At 46.2% G+C, this 21,890-nt stretch overlaps 1 protein-coding gene across 1 annotated transcript in view; it reads left to right on the plus strand.

Annotated features, from left to right (window-relative positions):
* The first annotated feature begins 6,713 nt into the window (after positions 1 to 6,713).
* Positions 6,714 to 21,890, plus strand: part of ELOVL6 (ELOVL fatty acid elongase 6) — a 77,948-nt gene continuing 62,771 nt past the window's right edge. Inside the window, exon 1 of the mRNA XM_081877333.1 lies at positions 6,714 to 7,050. Within this exon, the coding sequence (XP_081733459.1) occupies positions 6,962 to 7,050 (89 nt within the window). The 5' untranslated portion in view covers positions 6,714 to 6,961. The remainder of the gene's footprint in view (positions 7,051 to 21,890) is intronic.

Consider the following 21,890-nt stretch of genomic DNA (forward strand, 5'->3'; position numbering starts at 1 on the left):
TTCTAGTTGTTACAAGATGTGCATGGGGGACCCACATACAGAGAGCAAGGTGCTTAAGAGGTTGGTGGCGGTCCAGCTTCAGGAATGCTTGGAAGAGACTGAATATATCTAAATCCATTTCAGTCTGGCTTCAGGCCTGGTCATGGCACTGGAACTGCCTTGGTTGCCCTGGTTGATGACATTTACTGGGAGAGAGATGGGGGCAGTTAAGCCCCACTCTTTCTTCTTGACCTCTTTCAATACATTAACCATTATCCTTCTGCTGCAGCTCAAGGAGTTGTAGGTACTGCACTTCAGTGTTTCCTCTTAGCTCCAGGGCCATTTCCATAAAGTTGTTATGGGAAGTCACTGTTCAGTGCCACAAGAGCTTGCCATCTTCTCCCACATGCTATTTAACTTGTATATGAAGCCTCTGGGAAGTCATCAGGAACGTCACCAATATGCAGTTGACACCCAGCTCTATCTGTCCCTCTGTTCCATCCGAATCTGGCTTACAGGTGTTTGGTGGCAGTGATGGGCTGGATGTGGACCAGGAAATTGAAATTGAATCCTAATAGACAGAGGAGTTATGTGTTCCAAGTTCTCAAATCCAGGAGGTGAGAAGATGGCCTGTTGTAGATAGGGTTGCACTCCCCTGGAAGGGGCAGGTTTATCATTTGGGGTATTCCTGGATCCAGTATTGTCACTTGAGATCCAGGTTCATGGTCCTTTCTGTATCCCAGCACAGAACCTTCAATCAGTCAACCAAGGTTATCTGTGTCCCAAAACCAAATCAAAAGTGACAGAAAAGGATCAAAATATCCTCCTCCAAGAATCTCTGGAGCTGGGTTGCCACAAGATGCTCCAATATATTCCTGAAGTAGACCATTTGTCTAAATTTAATAGGGTTAGCCAAATCATATGTGGGCTTTTTAAAGAGAAACAATGTCATCTAACCACAGTCCTCTTCAGGTTTATGGGAACCACCTTCTCCATTGTGTAGGCATTTACTACCCTCCTGGTCCAGTTGCTTAGTCTTCTTTTGGCAAATATAATCCAGGAATAGATAAAGATCAAGAGTGCTAGTTGTGGCTCTCACCCCTTCAAGAATCTTGTCCATGTCCTCTGGTTGCAGAAACTGGAAGGCAGAACAGAACACGAAAAGAACAAATGGAACCAGGACAAGTGGATTAGAGCCTTTCTCAACTAGGTGTAATCCAGATGTTTTGAATGACATCAGCCCCAGCCCACACATATGATTTAATACGTATTTAAGCTATGCCCAACAATCTGATCATCATTTGCGATAAACACAAATCAAAAGGTGTATCACATTAAGAGTCAAATCAGGATAAGCTGGACATGTCTAAAGAGATATTAAGAAAACACCAATATTTATGCATGGAACAGTGCTATCAAATTCAGCCATCAAATGCCTGACTAAACAGGATGTTTTCAAATTTATCCTGATAATAATGATGGAGACAGGTGCACTTCACTAGGGAGCACATTACACAACCAGGGATCCACCACTGGGGCCTTCTCAACTCAGGCCCTGCCAACTGTGCAGTCCCTTGTAGCAGCAGCACAAACGAGGCCTCACTTGCTGAACACAGGGCCCAAAGTGGTTGGGAAAGGTGTTCTTTTGGGTATTTGGTTCCTAAGCCTTTTAGGGTTTTATATGCTAGTACTAGCACCTTGCTTTGGGCCCAGTAGTTCACTGGAAGACAGGACATTGCTTTCAGGACTGGTGTCACAGGGTTGCCCACACGCAGCAGCCTCCAGACAACCTTCAAGGGCAGCCCCACGTAGGCTACATAGCAGTAGTCCAAGTGGAAGGTCACTAGAGCATGAACAACTGAAGCCAGTTACAGATAGGTAGCCGTGTTGGTCTGCCATAGTCAAAACAAAACAAAACAAAACAAATTCCTTCCAGTAGCACCTTAAAGACCAACTAAGTCAGTTCTTGGTATGAGCTTTCGTGTGCATGCACACTTCTTCAGATACACTGAAACAGAAGTTTCCAGACCCTTCTATATAGTGAGAAGGTGGGGAGGGGTATTACTCAGAAGGGTGGTGGGAATGGGTGATTGGCAGATAGCTGTGATGAGCCTGTTGACGACTCTTAACGACTGCAATAGGTCTTACAGGAAAAAGCAAGGGGTGAAAAGGTGAAAAATGGCTTTGTCATGTATAATGAGATAAGAATCCAAGGTCTTTGTTCAGACCAGGTTTCTCCATGGTTTTGAGTTTGGTGATAAGTTGTAATTCAGCAGCTTCTCTTTCCAGTCTATTTCTGAAATTCCTTTGTAGTAAAACAGCTACTTTGAGATCTTGTATAGAATGTCCTGGGAGATTGAAATGTTCTCCTACTGGTTTCTCTGTCTTGTGACATAAATCGGACATCAGGAATCACAAGACAGAGAAACCAGTAGGAGAACATTTCAATCTCCCAGGACATTCTATACAAGATCTCAAAGTAGCTGTTTTACTACAAAGGAATTTCAGAAATAGACTGGAAAGAGAAGCTGCTGAATTACAACTTATCACCAAACTCAAAACCATGGAGAAACCTGGTCTGAACAAAGACCTTGGATTCTTATCTCATTATACATGACAAAGCCATTTTTCACCTTTTCACCCCTTGCTTTTTCCTGTAAGACCTATTGCAGTCGTTAAGAGTCGTCAACAGGCTCATCACAGCTATCTGCCAATCACCCATTCCCACCACCCTTCTGAGTAATACCCCTCCCCACCTTCTCACTATATAGAAGGGTCTGGAAACTTCTGTTTCAGTGTATCTGAAGAAGTGTGCATGCACACGAAAGCTCATACCAAGAACTGACTTAGTTGGTCTTTAAGGTGCTACTGGAAGGAATTTGTTTTGTTTTGTTTTAACTGAAGCCAGGCTATCCCTGACCCAGAATGGCCATAACTGGCAAACCAGCCTAAGCTGGGGGTAAGCACTCCTACCCACAAAAGTCATTTGAGACTCCAGTGACAAGTTGGAATCCAGGAGTACTCCCAACTGATCCTTCAGTTGGAGTGTAGCATCCCTCAAAACAGGATATACATCTAACTTCCAAAATATAAGGTATACATGGGAACCACCCACACACTGTCTTAGCCCTCATTGTTGGATGAAGAACTCAAACGCCTCGTTTGGTTTCTGCTGAAGTCTTTAACCCACAAATCTGATGGATGCATAGGCAAGGGACAGGTTACAAGACTCAGCAGGTGCATAAAGATAAAGATACATGTTGCTGTTGTTGGCATCCATTTGTCTTGAGAGACAATGGTCAAACGGCTGTGCTGGCAGCACCATGGTGACTTCCCTGGGTAGCAGCTGGGGCAGTGCGTATGGAGGTCCTGGGCTGCCCAGATGACAAGAACCCCCTCTCGGCCTCACTGTTGTGATCCGAAGGAAAGCAGAACAATACATTTGGCACCAGCTTGGCTACAGGAGTTGCCAGAAGGAGGTGTACGAGATGCCATGCAACTGCCTTAGGGACTCCACCCTTGTGAAGGGTTTACTCCTTAGCCTTTTCTTCTCCCAGAGATATCCTGCAAAGCAGAAGAGGTTATGGGTCAGATTTTTCCTTCTCCTGGATGGACTACGTTCCCAGGTTGATAAGCCCCACCTGCCCTTCACTCCCCCCTACAGCATGCACATAAACCACCTTCTTGACAACTGGGCCCGCTATTGGTCTCATGCACTCAATCCCCCAGAGCCTGTCTTCACATGCTGGGCAAATCCCTAACTCAAGCTAAGATATTTATCCAACAAGCAACATAACCCCTGCACCTTCCTTTTTGAAGGACAGGGCAGGCAGAGAGCACTTAGTGTGGCAAGCAGGTAGAGTCCTGGGACTGGGCAAGCAGATGGACACTCCTTCAAGTGAGTTGAGCTTACAAAGTTTGTTTGCACTGGTGCTGGGGTCCTCATGACCTTGGAGACAGAGGCGGGCCATCCAATTTCCTCTCCTCACTGGCAGGAGGCACTGAGGAGCAGCTCCACAACAGGAGGTATCTGAGATGGGGTGTCTGGTTCCACAGGGGCAGTACACTCTTCTGCCAACCTGCTTGGTACCTCCCCTAGATCCAGCTCTCTATTCCCTGTAAATACTTGCACCCTCCCTGAGCTCAGACACTTCTTGGGGTCCCAATTACATCTCCCCCCCCCATGCTAGGATCCTCCCTGGGGTCATTCAGATCCAACTCTTTATTTCACACAGTTAAGGTAACTGAAATGGAATCCCACGCACAGATTTTCTTTAGATTAGCATTTGTGAAGTTGAAACAATGTTTCTAATCCACCTTTTTTTTGTTTGTAATCACGGGCGGACTGATTGGAACTGGAGAACCAATTAACAGATTCCTGATAAGTGCTATAAGCATGCTCTGACAAAAATGGCTAACAGAACATTGCTTTAAATGTTCTAAAGGTTGGCTAACCTAGCTACTACAGTGCCTGCGGACTGGCGATTCTCACCTAGTACTGATGACCGAAACTAACAAGACACAATCTATTTCTAGATAGGAAAGGATACAATTGTAGGCACTTGGTGCAGCTTGGAAACTGAGCATGATTCCTTAGATGCAAACCTGAGTTCAGTGGTTCCCCAGTAAAATGTGCAGCTACCTAGTTAACAAGGCAAAATTAGGCAAATTTGTGGAGCCTAAGGCTACCAGCATCTACTAGGCATGATGTCTATCTATGTATCCTCCACTTTCAGAGGCATTACATCTGTGAACACCAGTTGCTAAGAATCAAAGGTGAGCAGAGTGGCATCTGGTTGGCCGCTCTGAGAACAGCATGCTGGACTAGATGTGCCACTGGCCTGATCCAGCAGCGATCTCCTTATGTAGCTCCCTAGACACTATTTGCTGTGAATGCAGTGCTGAACATATGGTGGAAATAAGGGGAAACTGTGGGTCTTTTTTTGTTCATTCTGGATATTTCCCCTTCATCCTTTCGCCCATAACAGAGTAGGCTTGGCCCAAGTTGTATGATGATATCATTTTTTTAAAAAAGAAAAGACAAGACAAAATAAAGAGTCACTACTGCATTTGTATAGGGCAGTGAGGAAGAATACAAAGGACAATAATTTTATTTATTTTTCACAAAATTTAGATACTGATTGGTTGTTAAAAAACAACAACCCTCAAAGTGGTTAACAAAAAGAATAAAACAATGAAATTATCAGTAAAACACAGTTAAAAGCAACAATTAAAAACCTTCAAAAAGAATGTGGTTTGTTGTTGTTGGTTTTGCTAAAAATGAGATTAAAATACATCTCAGCATAACCACATGTCTGGATAGACTTGCCTAAAGAGAATTTTTTTTGTAACAGTCACCAGAATGTACCTGCCTGATGTGAATAAGCAGGGTGCTCCAAAGTATGGGTGCCTCCACGTTAAAATATTTTCTTTACGAATGCCATGAGCAGGGCCAGCACAAGACATTTTGACACATGAGGCAAACCACAAAATGGCCACCTCACCAGGGAAGGAGGGTTGAGTAAAGATCTACACAACAAGATCAAGCTGGGGATAAAGATCTACACTGGGAACAAGGGAGGGGGGGATAAAATGAACCCCAGCTGATGGTTGAAGGAATGGGAGGGGAAAAGGTGGATGCAGAATCCAGGAGACCGCTAAGGGTGGGAGGAGACCAGAAATGCCTCCCATTGGCTGAGAGGCCCCTATAGAGGGGGGCCTGCTGAGGAGGGGGCAGATCAGGCCTCTAAGGAGCGTGTCGCTGCTGTCACTGCCACTGCAGTAGCAGCTGTGGGCAAAACATTACCTGGAGGCTGGATCTGCTGCCCCTGTGGATCCTGCCGCCTGAGGCAGTTGCCTCACCTTGCCTCAAGAGTTGGCCTGCCCTGGCCAGGAGCATTATGTGGCACCTGTAACAATGCCAGTGACACTGAAGGAAGATATTCCGCAGAGACTCTTACTCAAAACTGTTCTCCAAATAGATCTTGCTCAATTGGTTCTTCCTAGCACTGGTGCATTCTTACTTGTTGGCATCCGCCCATCTCAAGAAACAGTGGAGTGCACCTCCAGGGGTGAAGATGAACTGCTGTGTTAGCAGCACTGAAATGACCTCCCTGGGGTGCAAGCCTGAGCAGTGTGCGTGGAGGTCCTGGGCTGCCCAGACAACAAGACTCCCCTCTCAGCCTCACTGATGTGGTCCAAAGGAAAGAAGAGTAATATGTTTGTCACCAGCTTGGCTGCAGGAGTTGCTGGAAGGAGGGCAAACAAGGTGTCATCCAATTATCTTAGGGACTTAGGGTTTACTCCTTAGCCTTTTTTTTCTCCTGAAGGTGTCCCACAATCAACATTTTAATCAAGTTATGGGAATGATAGGAATCAAGGAAGGCTTGGAGAGGAAAGACAAGTTTAAAACACATCCCTTAAAAGTGTGTTGCTGCCAAGGTTTGAAGGCCAGGCTGAAGGTGTTATCTGATGTGCAAACTGAGCAGAAAAGGTCCTTCACGGTATGGAAGCATGGGAATCGCCTGCATGTGTCACTCAGCATGGTTAAGAAAGCAAAACCTTCGCACTGCTGCAAGCCCCGCCTCACCGCCCCTCCACCCGTTTCTTTTCTACCCACACTTGGAAGCTTGCCTAGTTAGGAAAGCCAACAGGAATGAATGGACTTGGGGAGGCTCTGAACGAGGGTTGGGCACTAAGACCGCCGCGGCTCCCTTTCCGCCCAGGGTGGATTGCAGAAGCGGAGAGGAGGAGAGATCTCCAGACACGAGAGGAGGTTATAGGAAGAGGATAAAAGCAATGCTACAACAAGGATATAGCTGAGAGAGAGAAAGAGGGGCGAAGAAGAAAAGGAGAAGGTGGTGGATGAGGCCGTGTGGTGGGGATACCTGACGAGACGCTGAGCGGGGGGGAAAGGGGGGCATTTCGCAGACCTTGTATTGTCAGCCAGGCGTAAGGAAGCCTCCCCTCCAAGATCGTTCCAATGAACATGTCAGTGTTGACTCTGCAAGAATACGAATTCGAGAAGCAGTTCAACGAGAATGAAGCGATTCAATGGATGCAAGAGAACTGGTGAGTGATGATGGTGGCGGCGGCGGCGGCGGCGGCGGCAGCTCCGGGCGAGCCGGTGCTCTCTGGCTGGGAGCAAAGCGTGTGCGTCTCCGGGTGATGCTCTCGCTCCCTCCCTCCTGCCGTGGCAAGGATTACAAGCGAAGGAGGGAGGGAGCGGGGCGAGCGGTGGCGGAGGGGAGAGAATGCAGATCGCCCAACGTGCCCAAGACGCCTCTGTGCGTCCGGGGCGCGCGCGCGCGCGTGTAGGTAACGCTTTCCGTGAATGGGTCTAGTGTTGGGAACCCTCCCAGGCTGGAACAAGAACACCACTGTCTTCTGGGGAAGACAGTGTTCCTGTTGTCCTGTTGTTTATTTGGATGCCTATACTGTATATAGATATATTATATAATAGAGCACATCTCCCACATTGTTCCTCGTCCTTAGAAACCATCTGCTTCTCCAGCACCACCGTTTTGCATTAGGCCCTCGCTCTGTTTCACCCACTGCGCCCCATGCGTCTTTAATTCGCACCCTCTCTTCTGTTGTGACTCCTAATTTTACTCGGGGTCCTTTACCTCCCCCCACCCCTCACCATGCATGTTTCCTCTCCCCCCACCCCCTTTTGTATGTGTGTAGGAGGTGAATACAGGCTTGTTTCGATCCATGCAAAAATAAAAAAAGCCTCCTCGCTTCGTTACTGATAAAGAAGCCCCCGCTCCCAGCATCTCTCGGTGGGGCTGGGATCACTTTTGCCTTCGCGTTATAGCCGTGCATCTAAGCGCGGGGTAGATTTCTATGGATGGGTTTGGAGAGGATGATGAGAGGAGGGGTTCCTCTTCCTGCCGCCGGTTGCCTGGAAGGCAGGGAGGGGCTGGGAACTTGGGAGCCGAGAAGTAGTAAGGTTGGTCACATTCAGCATTCAGGTAAAGCAATAGTAAGAAGGTGAGAGGGGCAAATGTAAAATTATACGCATTTCCCGCTGACGAAGTGGCCTGCATCTTCTCTGACTCTGCCGTAGGAGGGAGTTTCTGCTCACAGCTAGACTTTAGGCTAGACTCGTCAGGTGCTTTTTTTAAATTTTATGGCGGTTTCTCCCTCCCTGCTGCCGCGATCCCAAATCTGATCTCCATCGAGATCTCTTGCTACAATAAAAGTCTCGGATACAATGTCCTTGGCTTAAAAGTGCCTTTGATCCTGACAACCTTCTCTAAGTAAACTTTGACGTGCCACCCCAAGAGGACTGAAAAATGCATCCTTTTTTCCCATTTTGAGGATGATGGTCCGCATCGGAGGGAGGAAAATGGAGGGGGGAAGCTTTCCAGACAGAGGCTCATAGCACCCCCCGGATCTAGCCTGAGCCGGCCAGCGAGACTGTGTGTGTATGCGCGCGCGCCTTTCCTCAAACAAGCACATGCCGTTGTGGGCGAATCAGTGGGGAGACGGAGAGGGGAAATGAGGTGACGCCATGGGAGCCGCTGCGCGGACAGGGCTTGATTTTGAACCCGGGCTCGGTCCCTGAACCTATTTTTGAAACGCCGGGACCATGCAAATCAAGTCGGAGAGTGGCCAGTTCCTCCGCGCATGAGCAGAGCGCGCTCCCACGGAGTGACCCAGGCCGCCGGCACACCGTGGGAGGGGAGGGGCCGGGTTAGGTTGAGCCCTGGCATCTGTTGTCTTAGAAATTTCGCTTTGGAAAGAGATGGGTGGAGAAGGCAACCCCTTTTCCCTGCATGGAGGGAGAAGGATGGAGCTGATCGTGTGTGTATGTCTCCTCTTGTCCTCTTGTCCTCCTGGCCTGCTTCTGCCGCTGCGACCTGCGGGGAGCCGCCATCCTTCCAGACACAAACACGTGCCTGCCCCTAGCCAGTTCACGCTCTCAGGTTTAAATCTGCCATCCCGCTCCGCCCCTTCTTCCTTCCTTAAGTAGGCCGGGCCTGCTGCTTTGGCAAGCCTGCAGCTGGCGAGCAGCGAGCGCGCTTGCCAGGTAGCAGATTCGCCCTGGCGCGCCCCGCGTGCAAAATCTCTCCACCCCTCTCTCTTTCTCTCGGTCGTCACGCAGCATTCGCCTGTCCTCACCTGAACTGCAGCAGCTACATGAGGGAGGTCAGCAGATCGGTGGGGTGAAGTGTCTGGGCCCTCCAAGAGCCAACGAGGGCACCGTTGCACAACGGTGCCACGAGGTAGTCATCCCTGCTGTAGTGAGGTGACCAGTCTGTGTGCTGATCAGGTTGGCATGCAGGCAAGTGCGCGGCTCGCTACGATGCTCCTTTCCACACCTGGCACAGATCTGCTAGACGATCGATTTGGAACTCTTCTCAGACGAGGTCGCCAAATGTCTAGATTTGTCTGTTTGCATGTTTCATTCTTGGCCCCATTTCACGGCGGTTTGACCTGCAGCAGTCATCAGGTGAGACTTGGGGGCGGCGGGGGAGAGAGCCAGACGTGATCACCTGATGATTGCTGCAGGTCAAACCGCTGTCAAAGGGCACATGCCAAAAAAAAAGAGATACTCTTTGTCTGGCAGCTTAAATATTCTCCCTGTCTCTCCCCCTGTCCTCATCTACTCTGTGCAAACTTTTGACTTTTAGCCAACTTTTGTACTTCTTTTAGCCAGCAAACATTTGTTGCGTGAACTGTGGCCCTCTCACTTTCAAGTAGTGTGGCAGCCTTTGCCAACCTGGTGCCCTCCATATGTTTTGGACTACAGCTCCCATCAGTCCCAGGCCAAATTCATAGAATCATAGAGTTGGAAGGGACCCTGAGGATCATGTAGTCCAACCCCCCTGCAATGCAGGAATATGCAGCTGTCCCTGACAGGGATTGAACCTGCAACCTTGGCATTATCAGCACCCTGCTCTAACCAACTGAGTTATCCATACATTTAAAGCGCTATAATACTGCGCTAAAAAAGCACAAGTCCCCCCAAAGTATTCTGGGAGCTGTAGTTTGTCAACAGTACTCAGTTGTTAGGAGATGCCTTCTCCCCTCACAAAACTGCCTTCTCCCCTCACAAGGAGTTCCCAGTGCTCCATGTGAAGATTGACTTATTGTAAAAACCACTCTGGGAACTAGCTGTGGGAGGGAAATATGGGTCTCCAAACAACTCTCAGCACCCTTAACAAACTACAGTTCCCAGAATTCTTTGGGGAATAAATGTTACCATAGTGCTTTAAATGCATGGCATGAATGAGGCTTCAACATGATGGGAGTTGTAGTCTATCTGGAGGACACTAGGATGGCAAATGTTGGTGTACACTTCTATACGTTCTCCTCTCACCCCCAACCCTGCAAAAACCCCTGGTTCTTAGATTTCTTTGCTCCATTACTTTTCTTCAGCAGCACTGCTCACTAAAAAAAAGCTGAGAAAGGAGGGTGCATCTCCTTTTCCCACTGTCTATTGCTAGAGGGTTCTTCCACAATAAATTTATTCATTAAATTTATATCACATATCTTCAACACACTCAAAAGTTCCCAGGGCAGCAAACAATATGAATGCAATAATAACAAAAGTACAAGCATAAAAAATCTTGGAAAAAATAGGGAAAAGCCATCTATCAAAACCTGTACAAACAGCTCTTCTCAGAAGTTTGAAAGGATAGAAAATATAGGAAGTAATTCATTGACCTTAAAAATGCTCTTTTAACAGTAAACTGGTGGGGGGCACTGAGGACCTTTAGCACATCATATTGCAAGCTCTTTCTTGATGGCTGTACTGAAGACTGTGACAGTATTATACTGAGAGATCTAAATTTTAATGTCTTTAGAACATTCATATCCCTCCTTTAATTTTTTTGAATTTTAAAATGAATTCTTATATCCTCTGTTTCCCCAAAAGTTTCCCTGGTGGGGGTGGTACTGGTTTCACATCCTGAGCCCCCCTCATCTGTAGCAGCTCAGAATTTCATGCCCTCCTTGACCACCATGGGCCTGTCTCAGTTGATCATGTGATGTCACACATGTTTGATGTGGTCCATCTGGGATAGGATGGTGGTGATCTGGGGATGACAATTACACTTAATTGTAATTAATTATCCATAACTGGTAGCATCTAGGCTTCCTGAGATGCCGAACCTCTGCAGGGGTGAAGGGCCAATTAAAATGGTCTGTCTGCAGACACTGATGGATTCCTGACTGCTCTGGAGGATGAAGTTGTGGCTGGGGCTTCATTCCTAATACCTCAAGCACCCTCTCCTGCCTGCAAGTGCTCCTGCTCTTTGGTTTACTGAAATGACTGAAGATGGCGTAGGGCAGGGGTCTGCAACCTTTAAGACAAAAAGAGCCACTTGGACCCGTTTCCGAAGAAAAAACAACTGGGAGCCGCAAAACTCGTCATTATAAAAATAACTTTTTTGTCACTTTTTTATTATTTCTTTGTTTGACCCCTCAGAATTACTCCTCCTCATAGAAATAAACGTTAAATTAACAAGTTACCTTTTTGTGTGTGTGTGTTCTTCACTCCCCTTCAAAACAGTGACCAGCGTACATGCCCCCTTTCAATGCAGTGACCAGCGTACATGCCCCTTACAATGTAGCGGGCGGGTGGGAAGGTGACGTCAGGACGGTGCGTGATTAACGCACGCACCGCCCCCATGCGCCTTCACAGCCAGTACAGCGCCTGCCACAGTGGGGAGTGTCGGCGCGCACAATGTGCCTCCTCCCCTCGCTACTATCTGCCCCGGAGCCGCGGCCAAGGTGTAAAAGAGCCACATGCGGCTCCGGAGCCGCGGGTTGCAGACCCCTGGCGTAGGGTGATGGTAGTTTGATTTGTATTCCAGGTAACCTTTGGGATTGTGCTGGTATGACATTGATTTTTGCCTATGCTGCCTTGTGTACTTTTGTAGAAAGGCAGGACATAAATACATTAATAATAATAATAATAATAATAATAATAATAATAATAATTGGATGAAGATTTTTGATACATCAAACACAAGCTTTAGATCATTTTAGAGACTACTCTATAGTTATGATGGCAGCAAAGAAATCTGAATTCTCTGCTACCATCGCATCAGTTCAGTGCCAGCCAGCAGAGCTTTTTCCAGTGGTTAGGACCTTATTTCATCTGGAGCTAACGAACTTTTGAAAACCCGCTTTGAGCAATTATTTTTAAAAACCCAACACTTTGCTGATAAAGTTGCCCATATCCGCTTCAACTTCACTCTGTATTTAAATCATGAGCAATGTATGTGCCCTTGATACCAGCTTGACATATTCTGATTGACACATTTCAGTTTCTTCAACCTGTGGATGTGGACAAGTTGCTTGGAGCTTTGAGACCAAACCTGTTATTGTTGACCTTGTCCATCCTGGCTGGTGAAAGCCACTAGCGGAGCAAGATGGCAAGATTGGTTAAATCTTACCTTTTGCAGAAGGTACAGCACCATCTACTTTAAAGCAAGCAGTAGTAAGACCTCAGTGGACCTTGCTACTTTAGACAATTCTAAGCCAGTCTCTCATTTTTTCATTTCATAGCAAATTGCTCCAATGAGTGGCAATGACTCATCTCCAGGCTTCCTTGGTCAAAACTGATTATTGGGATCATTTGTAATCTGAGTTGAGGACTGATTTTGGAACTGAAACTGCCTTGGTCACCTTGGTGGGTGACCTTCACTGGGAACTGACTTGGTGGGTGACCTTCACTGGAAATTGACTAGGGCAGGGGTGGGGAACCTGTGGTTCTCCAGATGTGGCTGGATTGTAACTCCTGTAATCTCTGACCATTGACGATGCTGGCTGGGGCTGATGAGAACTGAAGTCCAACAACATCTGGAGGATCACAGGTTCCCCCACCCTCTGGTTAGGGGGAGTGTAGTCCTGGTCTTTGATACTATCAGTCAAAAAATCTTTCTGGTTAATAGGAGAGCTGAACTGGGACTTGGGATATAGAGTATATCCTGTTTTAGATGGAATAGTATACCCCTTGAAAGACTCAAGTCCATAGCTGGTGCAGAGAAGGCATGTTTTGTACATTCATAAAGACTTGACCAGCTTGGAGACAGGAAGGAAAAAACAGTTTCACCATATAGTGGTACCTCGGGTTAAGTACTTAATTCGTTCCGGAGGTCCGTTCTTAACCTGAAACTGTTCTTAACCTGAAGCACCACTTTAGCTAATGGAGCCTCCTGCTGCTGCCGCGCCGCCAGAGCACGATTTCTGTTCTCACCCTGAAGCAAAGTTCTTAACCTGAAGCACTATTTCTGGGTTAGCGGAGTCTGTAACCTGAAGCGTATGTAACCCGAGGTACCACTGTATACAAATCTTTGTGCCAGGGCACATCACTTTCCCAAAATGGGCCTCACATTAGGAACTCTAAGCTGAATTAAAAATCTGGTTCTTCTACTGACACTGAAAGCCTAACTGAAGAAAAAAATGGGGTGATCAAATCGTCAAATAGATTTGAGGCACTTCTCTTTCAACAGAAACACCTTTATAGAAATGGCATCAATGTACCACCTTACTGTTAGCTACTGAAAACAGATGGAATTTAGCTCAGTTTATGCTCTCAGGCCCTTCTCCACAACTCCATCCATGTCCTTTCCCTCTCTTTTCTGGATGCCACTGTGTCACCTCCCACTTTTGTCACCCACTATCTTTTACTTCTTCAGCTTGTGTCTGTTGGCAGCTTCATACATGTTCCCCAGGTAGCGTGCCACCTTGCAGTCTGTTGTTTATCTTCTGTACCCCACATATCATTGCTAGCACACCTATGCTCCAGTCTGTATCTTATTTTCGACATCTGCTTTGTATCTCACTCTTTCAAGTAGTCATCACTGGACTAGATGACCCTCAGGGTCCCTTCCAACACTACATTTCTATGATTCTATGTATTCTAGTTTATGGCCTCTCTATAGTCTTCTATAGTACTTTGCCTCATTGTTTGCAATGAGCTATCCTGTTCAACCCATCTCTGCTTTTTTATCTGTTGCACCAGCAAGGGAAGGGATAAATTATTACCCCCATCACTGATTTACACACAAAATTTTGTCCAGATGTCTTTCTCCTATATCTATAGTAAGCATTTTATCCACTTTTCACTAATAGTAGGAGAATGGCTGAGAGCTGGACAAGTATCAATACCCAACTCTCATTTTTTACTCACTTTGCCAAACAAACCTGTACTCTGTTAGGTGAATCTTCAGAATTTTCTGTGTGACCTTTGAAATTTATTGGAAAGTAACACAAAACAAGTCATGTGTGGATGCTTCTTCTGTCTCCTATGAGGAAGGGTAGCCTTGAAAGGTTGGAAATTGTCTGGTTTTGAAAAAGATAGTTTCTGTTGCCTCTGGTAAGTTTCTTGGAGCTTTGTAGGGCTGGGAGCAATATACCGTATTTTTCGCTCTATAACACGCACCAGACCATAACATGCACGTAGCTTTTAGAGGAGGAAAACAAGAAAAAAAATATTCTAAACGAAATAGTGGATATATAATTTTTGTGGTTCATGCTGTGGCCACAGACATGTGATCTGACAGTGAGTTTGGAGTAGCCCAATGCAAAAATCCTGAGGATCCATGTGGATCCATGCTTTGTAACCACGGAGGAGGGAAGGAAGGGGAACCATGGATCCTCTGCTCACGACTGCAGCAGATCCCCACCACCACCCGCAGGCATTCGCTCCATAACACACACAGACATTTCCCCTTACTTTCTAGGAGGAAAAAAGTGAGTGTTATGGTGCAAAAAATACGGTATGTTGAGCTTCACACTGCTCACTAAAGGGGGAAATGAAACATTTCAAACTTGTGCAATAATTATATGTGATACTGATGCTTATTGTCAGATGATATTTGCTGCTAATCTTTAGTGATTGTTTACATTGTAATGAGCTTGTGCTTTAGCTTCCCAGACATTTCCTTAGGTGTACTAGTCAAACTCAAGGTGTGTGCAGGTTCAGTTAAAGAATTACACCAGGTATCTTTCAACTACTTACGGTATGTGTTTCATAGTAAATATTATTGATATTGATTTGCAACATGGTACGTACTTCTAATCAGAGGCATATCTAAGGATTGGGAAAACCAGCTGCCCGAAATGTGTCTTTAATTACCTGTGTAAGGTGGTAAGTTTAGGCAAGAGCTGAGAGCTGAGTGGTAGGAGAAATGGCAAGGCAGTGTCTTCATCTTCTGTGTGTTGTCTACTTCTTCTTTGCCGAGTCAGGTTGTCTTCCATAAACACAGTTTTAACAGTGAGTCCACTTGGGATGGGTTTTTGGAAGACGCCTGTGCATGAATTTGTTTTATTTGTGTAGATCAGTGCACGCTGACCAACGCACGGTCTTCGCAGTAAGGCTCTATTTCAATGGCATAAGTATCACGACGACCGGTAGATTCTTTTCTGCTGCAGCCTTCATCTGCCTTCACAGCCGTTGTAACATACCGCTTGTTATCATCCGCCTGTTCTTCCATTGAGGACTTCTTGGGTCATTCTTTATCTAGCTTCTCCCCTTTGACCTTACCGTCTTGGGTGACCCTGCTGGGAGTACGATACTCCTGGCGGCTTCACTCACAAGGGTCATAGGAACGTTCAAGCTCACTCACCACGACAAGGTGATGATCTAGCGAGTGTGAGTGTGAAGGTAGACTGTGGGATACTATGGAGTGTGAAATATACCGTATGTGTGCGGCATCGTGGTGAGATAAAATGTAGGAGAAGCTTCCTTTCCTTCTTGCACTGTAGCACAAAGGCATGCTTCCCCTCCCTCCTCCTCCTCACTTTGTCCTTACCCTGGACTCTTCAAGTACTTGGGTTCTGTAACATGTAGCAATTTCTGGTGTCGCTGTTGTGCTTGATTTTTTTTTGGGGGGGGAGGGGAGGGACTCTGATACAGTTCCTTGCCAAGGAACCCTAGGTATGCCTCTGGTTCTAATACTAAGCAATTATTTTTAATAGCTAGGTCACACTATTTAAAAAAAAAATCAACTACCAAATATTTGTTAAGCTAAATGAAGTAGATTACTTTAGAGTATTACAATGATTGGGCAATACATGTTGCATTCCAAGATTATTAATGTAGAACTATTATTCAGTACAAAAGTGACTCAGCAGGTAAACTCTTTTTGTAAGTAGCTTTGAGGTTATTTTTACAATAAAGTGGTGTACAGTATCAGTTTTATAAAATAAATAAGTCAACTACAGGGACACTTTGATTTACAGTGGTACCTTGGTTGTCGAATTTAATCTGTTCTGGGAGTCCATTTGATTCCCGAAATGGTTTGAAAACCAAAGCATGGCTTCCGATTGACTGCAGGAGCTACCTGCACTCAAGTTGAAGCCGCGTCAGATGTTCAGCTTCCAAAAAACGTTTGCAAACCGGAACACTTACTTCCAGATTTGCGGCGTTCAGGAGCCAATTTGTTCGGGAGCCAAACCGTTCGAGAACCAAGGTACCGTTGTATAAATCTGTATTCTCAACTAGGCTCTGATGTGCATCTTTTTTGAGTGACCTTGTAGGGATCATACAACTGCCTCTGTTTCTCCAGCTGTAACATGAGAATAACGCTTACCTCAAAGAGGATTAATTTCTTATTGTTTCTGGAACTCTCTGCGAACAGGGAAAATGCAGAATGTGGTGTTGTGTATTAATAAAGAAGAAACCACAACCCTCATTATGAAATCCCTTGGGTATCTTAATTCGCTGCAGAAGTTTACCTGCTGGGATCTCAGTAATAGCAAGCTCTCACTGTTTTGCCTCATGGGGGAACTTAGTGCTTTTACACTGATTCCTTCCAGTTTCAGGTATTAGATCAGCTGCAAGTCTATATCAAATGTGTGACTTTGCGTACTGTGTTAAAGGGCCCCAGTGAAGCAAACCCTTAAGCTTCATTTCATAATGCTTTAGGATGGGGTAGAAAATGGAATGGAACCGAGACTCGGGAGATGTTTACTAAATTCCTTGAAAATACTGAAAAGATTGAGGAGGGTGCGCAGGAAACTGGTCCATCTACCTCAGTGGTGTTTACACTTAGTACTGCAGAAAGGTTTCGCCCAGGTTTTGGATGGGTCTTTTCCAGCCCTACCTGGAGATTCCAGGGATCGAACCCGGAACTTTCTGCATGCAAATGTTTCCTACATTTCTAGGGACTGCTTATTTTCAAGACATCCAGTTTCCACTTCCACCACCACCCCGCAGTAAAAAAGAAAGATTGCATTATTAGCAAGGGGTTGGAATTCTAGGCATGTTTGCTGGGAGATGAGCACTATTGAAATTAATGAAATTTATGTATGCAAGGTGAGAGGTAGGATTGTACAGGAAAGCTATTATTGCCATCCATGCATCATGGGGGGGGGGCTCTCAGGAGATGAGGTTGCTATAGGCATTTAGCCTCTCCCCATGGTGTGAAAAGCTGATTGTGCTGGGTTCAAAATCCATAGCATGTAGAGAATGCTTCCCTCTTCTAACTCCCAAAGCAAGTGTGGCAGGGGGCAGAGCTGATGAGGACTGGATGGCAGGACCAGTTTTACATGAGCCTTAATGCCCTTGCAATATTCTGTTGCCTTCTTCCTCCTCCTTGCAGCCCAATGCCCACAGATCCCTGGCACTAGACACCCGTTTCTTGCAAATCCTCATGCAGTGCAAAGATATTCCAGTCTATGGGACCTTTGCAAGAATTGCCTTTCCCCAAACCAAACTTACAACAGCTGATCCACATTTTATCATGACTTTACTCCAAGGAGCTCAGGGTAGTATGTACAATTCTCCCTGGACAAACACTTTGAGCTCACAACAACCCAGTTAGGCAGAGAAATAATGACTGGTCCATGGTCACCCATTCATAGCTGAGAGAGATTTACACATGAGCCTCCTGAATTTAACAGGATCACTACCCTGCTCTAATAATCAGACACTTCATATTTTAAATTCTCTTGCCTTGCGGCCTGGCTAGTTAGTTTTAACAGTGAACATTTTCCTTTTGCCATTTCCTGTTTAGAGTGAGGGGGGACCAGTTCTCTCCCCTTTCCTCAGCTACCCCTATAGAGTTTAATTCCAAAACACAAAGTTCTTTCCCACCATGGCGTATATTATTTTTAGTTTTATCAGTCCTTTGTGAAGGTCATGGGTCGGCAAACTAAGGGCCACAGGCTGAATCAGGCCCAATTGCCTTCTACCGTAGATCTGGCCCGCGGACGGTCCAGGAATTGCCGCGTGGATCGCCACTGCGCGCATTCTTTCCCTCTCCCTCTCCCTCCCTCTCCCTCACATGGTGGCACTTTTCTCCTCAGGGATGGAGCAATCTTGTACCACGCCGGGTGCTGTCAATGGCAGGAGTTGGCTCACCTGCCTGCCCGCCTCAGCAGGGCGACACTGTGAAGGGGGCGTGTGACGCCAGCTGCCGGCTGCTGAGGCATTTTCCTCCTGCTGCTCCTCCCTCTCCCTCAGTCCGCCCTTCCTTCCTTCTCTGCACCCCTTTTTTGTGCTGCTTCCTCACACACTTTCTTCGTCACCTCCTTCCTTCATTCCTCCCATGGCATTCAGGCAGGTCGTTGCGTTGGCCGTGGCTGCTGCTTGCTACTTGGGGGGCAGCTCTGTCATCTTCTCCGTGGTGCCTCTCAGCAGCAGGTGATGGGTAAAAGCTCTGGCGATGCCCCGGTTCCCCAACCTCCATCCACGGCTCCTCTGCCAGGGCTTCAGCTTCTGTCTTCGCCGGCCAACGCAGCCTCCTACCCGCCATGGTGTCTGGCTGGCTGGGAAGCCCAACTGCGGCTATTGGGATGATAACTGGGACAGGTAAAGCGAAGCATCTTCAGGCCTCTTTACAGGTGGGCGAAAATCATTCATTTTATTTCTCTTCAAAATATAGTCTGCCCCCCCCCCCAAGGTCTGAGGGACAGTGGACCAACCCCCTGCTGAAAAAGTTTGCTGACCCCTGGTCAAGGTCATAGACTCAGTAGAGGAAGACTATTTTTCAAACCTAACCCCTCCCCGTCTCCCACATTGCTCACAAATATCAGTTTTTAACAATTATATGTTCAAATCTTTGCATCCATTCACATCAAAATAATTATAAAATCCAACATAGTAATATTAAATAGATTTGAATTACTAAAAACTTTCCTTTCCACAATCATAAGTCTTCTTCTTCTTTGGCAATCACTCATTGCCAAGTAAGATTGTCTTCCATAAATACGGTTTTAACAATGGGTCCATAAGTGACTGTGGATGACAAGGTGATGATCCAGCGAGTGGGACAACCATAAGTTGAAGGTTTAAGACAGTGGTGTTGGGGCTCTCTGATGTTCCCTTTTCTGTCTCTCAACACTGCGCAGTAGCTGTTTTTAAAGTCTCCTGATATTAACAATCAGTGAAGAGTATCTACTATAGTAAATCAATGTTATTAAATTTATTTTAGTCAGTGTTCACAGTGAATAATCTTGTCCTCTTCTTTTGATCTTGATTTTTAGCCAGCAAATGCCTTTTAAGTACATAGTTGTAAATCTGTTAATTTTGACATCATCAGAGTAAATCCCAAAGTACTTTACCAGAAGTAAAATAGTTTCTAGAGAGTCAATCTGTGGGCCATCAGTGAGTCTATAGAACCCTGAGACACCCCAATGCTCCTCTTGTGTTTTTTGGGGGAGGCATGTCACCCTCTCGCTCTTCCCCTCGCTCTACGGAGCCAAATCTTACAGAGCCATCAGATTCCCAGTCCAATCACCATGTTGCGAAGTCCTCTCCATTGTCATTGTCAAAATAATAACCAGCTGTCAGTCTTGTCAGCATCTGCATAGGGATTTGTGGGTGAGGAACAGGGAAGGGAACTATCTTGCAATTTCAGGCTCCCTCCCTGGCTATTCAGCAACAAATGGAAGCTACTTTAAAGCCACAGTGGATTGCATACTACCATTGTACAACCAACACAAGTATGTTAGCATACCATTAATCCTGTTTAAGTAGAGGTTCAATAAGATCAATCAAACAATTTCTGGACTAATTTCAAAAGATGACCTCAATAAGGTCAGTAGTGTGTTACAAAATGTTTGATGGAGTCAAACATTCCATAACACGCTATTGATCTTATTGAGGTCAAGTTTTGAAATTAATCCAAAGTTTCAGGTAGACTTCATAAGAGCATAAGAAGAGCCTGCTGGATCAGGCCAATGGCCCTTGTAGTCTAGCATCTTGTTCTCACAGTGGACAACCCGTTGCCTGAGGGAAACCAGCAAGCAGGACCCGAGCACAAGAACACTGTCCTCTACCATGATTTCTAGCAACTGGGGTTCAGAAGCATTGCTGTCTCCAACTGTGACAGCAGAGCATAGCTATTGTATCGTGGCCATTGATATCCCGGTCCTATGAATTTGTCTGATCCTATATCAAAGTCGGGAAGCGGGTGGCGCTGTGGGTAAAGCCTCAGCGTCTAGGACTTGCCGATCGCATGGTCGGCGGTTCAAATGCCCGCGGCGGGGTGCACTCCCGTCGTCCGGTCCCAGCGCCTGCCAACCTTGCAGTTCGAAAGCACCTCTGGGTGCAAGTAGATAAATAGGGACCGCTTACCAGCGGGAAGGTAAACGGCGTTCCGTGTGCTGCGCTGGCTCGCCAGATGCAGCTTGTCACGCTGGCCACATGACCTGGAAGTGTCTGCGGACAGCGCTGGCTCCCGGCCTATAGAGTGAGATGAGCGCACAACCCTAGAGTCTGGCAAGACTGGCCCGTAAGGGCAGGGGTACCTTTACCTTTACCTTTTTATATCAAAGTCACCCACATTATTGGCCATCACTGCCTCCCATGGGAATGAAGGCTATACCTGTTTTATAATTGTAATGGTGTTATCTATTTTCACAATTGAATTTTCTTTTGCAATCCACCCTGGGATGAAGGTAAGAATTGTTTTTCCCCAACATACATACAGTGGTACCTCAGGTTACATACGCTTCAGGTTACACACTCCGCTAACCCTGAAATAGTACCTAGGGTTAAGAACTTTGCTTCAGGATGAGAACAGAAATCGTGCTCTGGCGGCACGGTGGCAGCGGGAGGCCCCATTAGCTAAAGTGGTGCTTCAGGTTAAGAACAGTTTCAGGTTAAGAACGGACCTCTGGAGCGAATTAAGTACTTAACCTGAGGTATCACTGTAGATACATAAAAAATACTAATCTTATTTTACCAATTGGAAGTAGCTCCTATTGATGATGTTCAGTGGAGTCAGAGGATAGAAATGAGCTCAAACACACAGCCTTTTCAAAAATGTGGAACATTCCCAAATGCGTTTTGAAAAACAACAGCACCAGAACATAATCCTATTTACCAGTATTTTGTTTATAGTCTCCCTTCTGAAAATGACATGCCTGTGATCCCAGTGAGGTTTATACACATGAGATCTGACACAAAGCTTTGCAGTGTGGAGTGCTCCTGTTTAGGGTTCCATGTCCTCTTCCAGAATATTCCAATTCTTCCCCTCCCCGCGCCTGGTTTTCTACCTATGCGAAATGGAATTGTGTGCAATAGTGTGATTATGCTTTAAAAAATGGGCAGCATCTGCAGGGCTGTCCCTACCATTAGGCAGAGTGAGGCAGTTGGTTGCCTCATGTGGAAGCTGGAGTGTGTTACCAGGAGTCATTCATCATGCCATGCATATTAAGCTAGCCGAGTCTTATTTTCCTCTTTTGGATCTGCGATCCCTGCGGCTTCTCCACACCTACTGACACCTTCCTCTGTCTTGTCTATGGGTAGTGTTGTTTTCGCCTCCATAAAGATAAATAGATAGATAAATAGATAGTTGGGTGGATAGATTCCAAACTGCTGCCATTGCCTTGTGGTCAAAGCTTTAGGACCTGAGTGGAGCAAATCAAACTGTTTTCTTGGGGTGGGGTGGGGATTTTTAATGTACAGTGGACCCTTTAGTTACATACCACTCTGGATATGT

The sequence above is a fragment of the Podarcis erhardii genome (genome assembly GCF_964252035.2).
Source record: "Podarcis erhardii genome assembly, chromosome: 9".
NCBI lineage: Eukaryota > Metazoa > Chordata > Lepidosauria > Squamata > Lacertidae > Podarcis > Podarcis erhardii.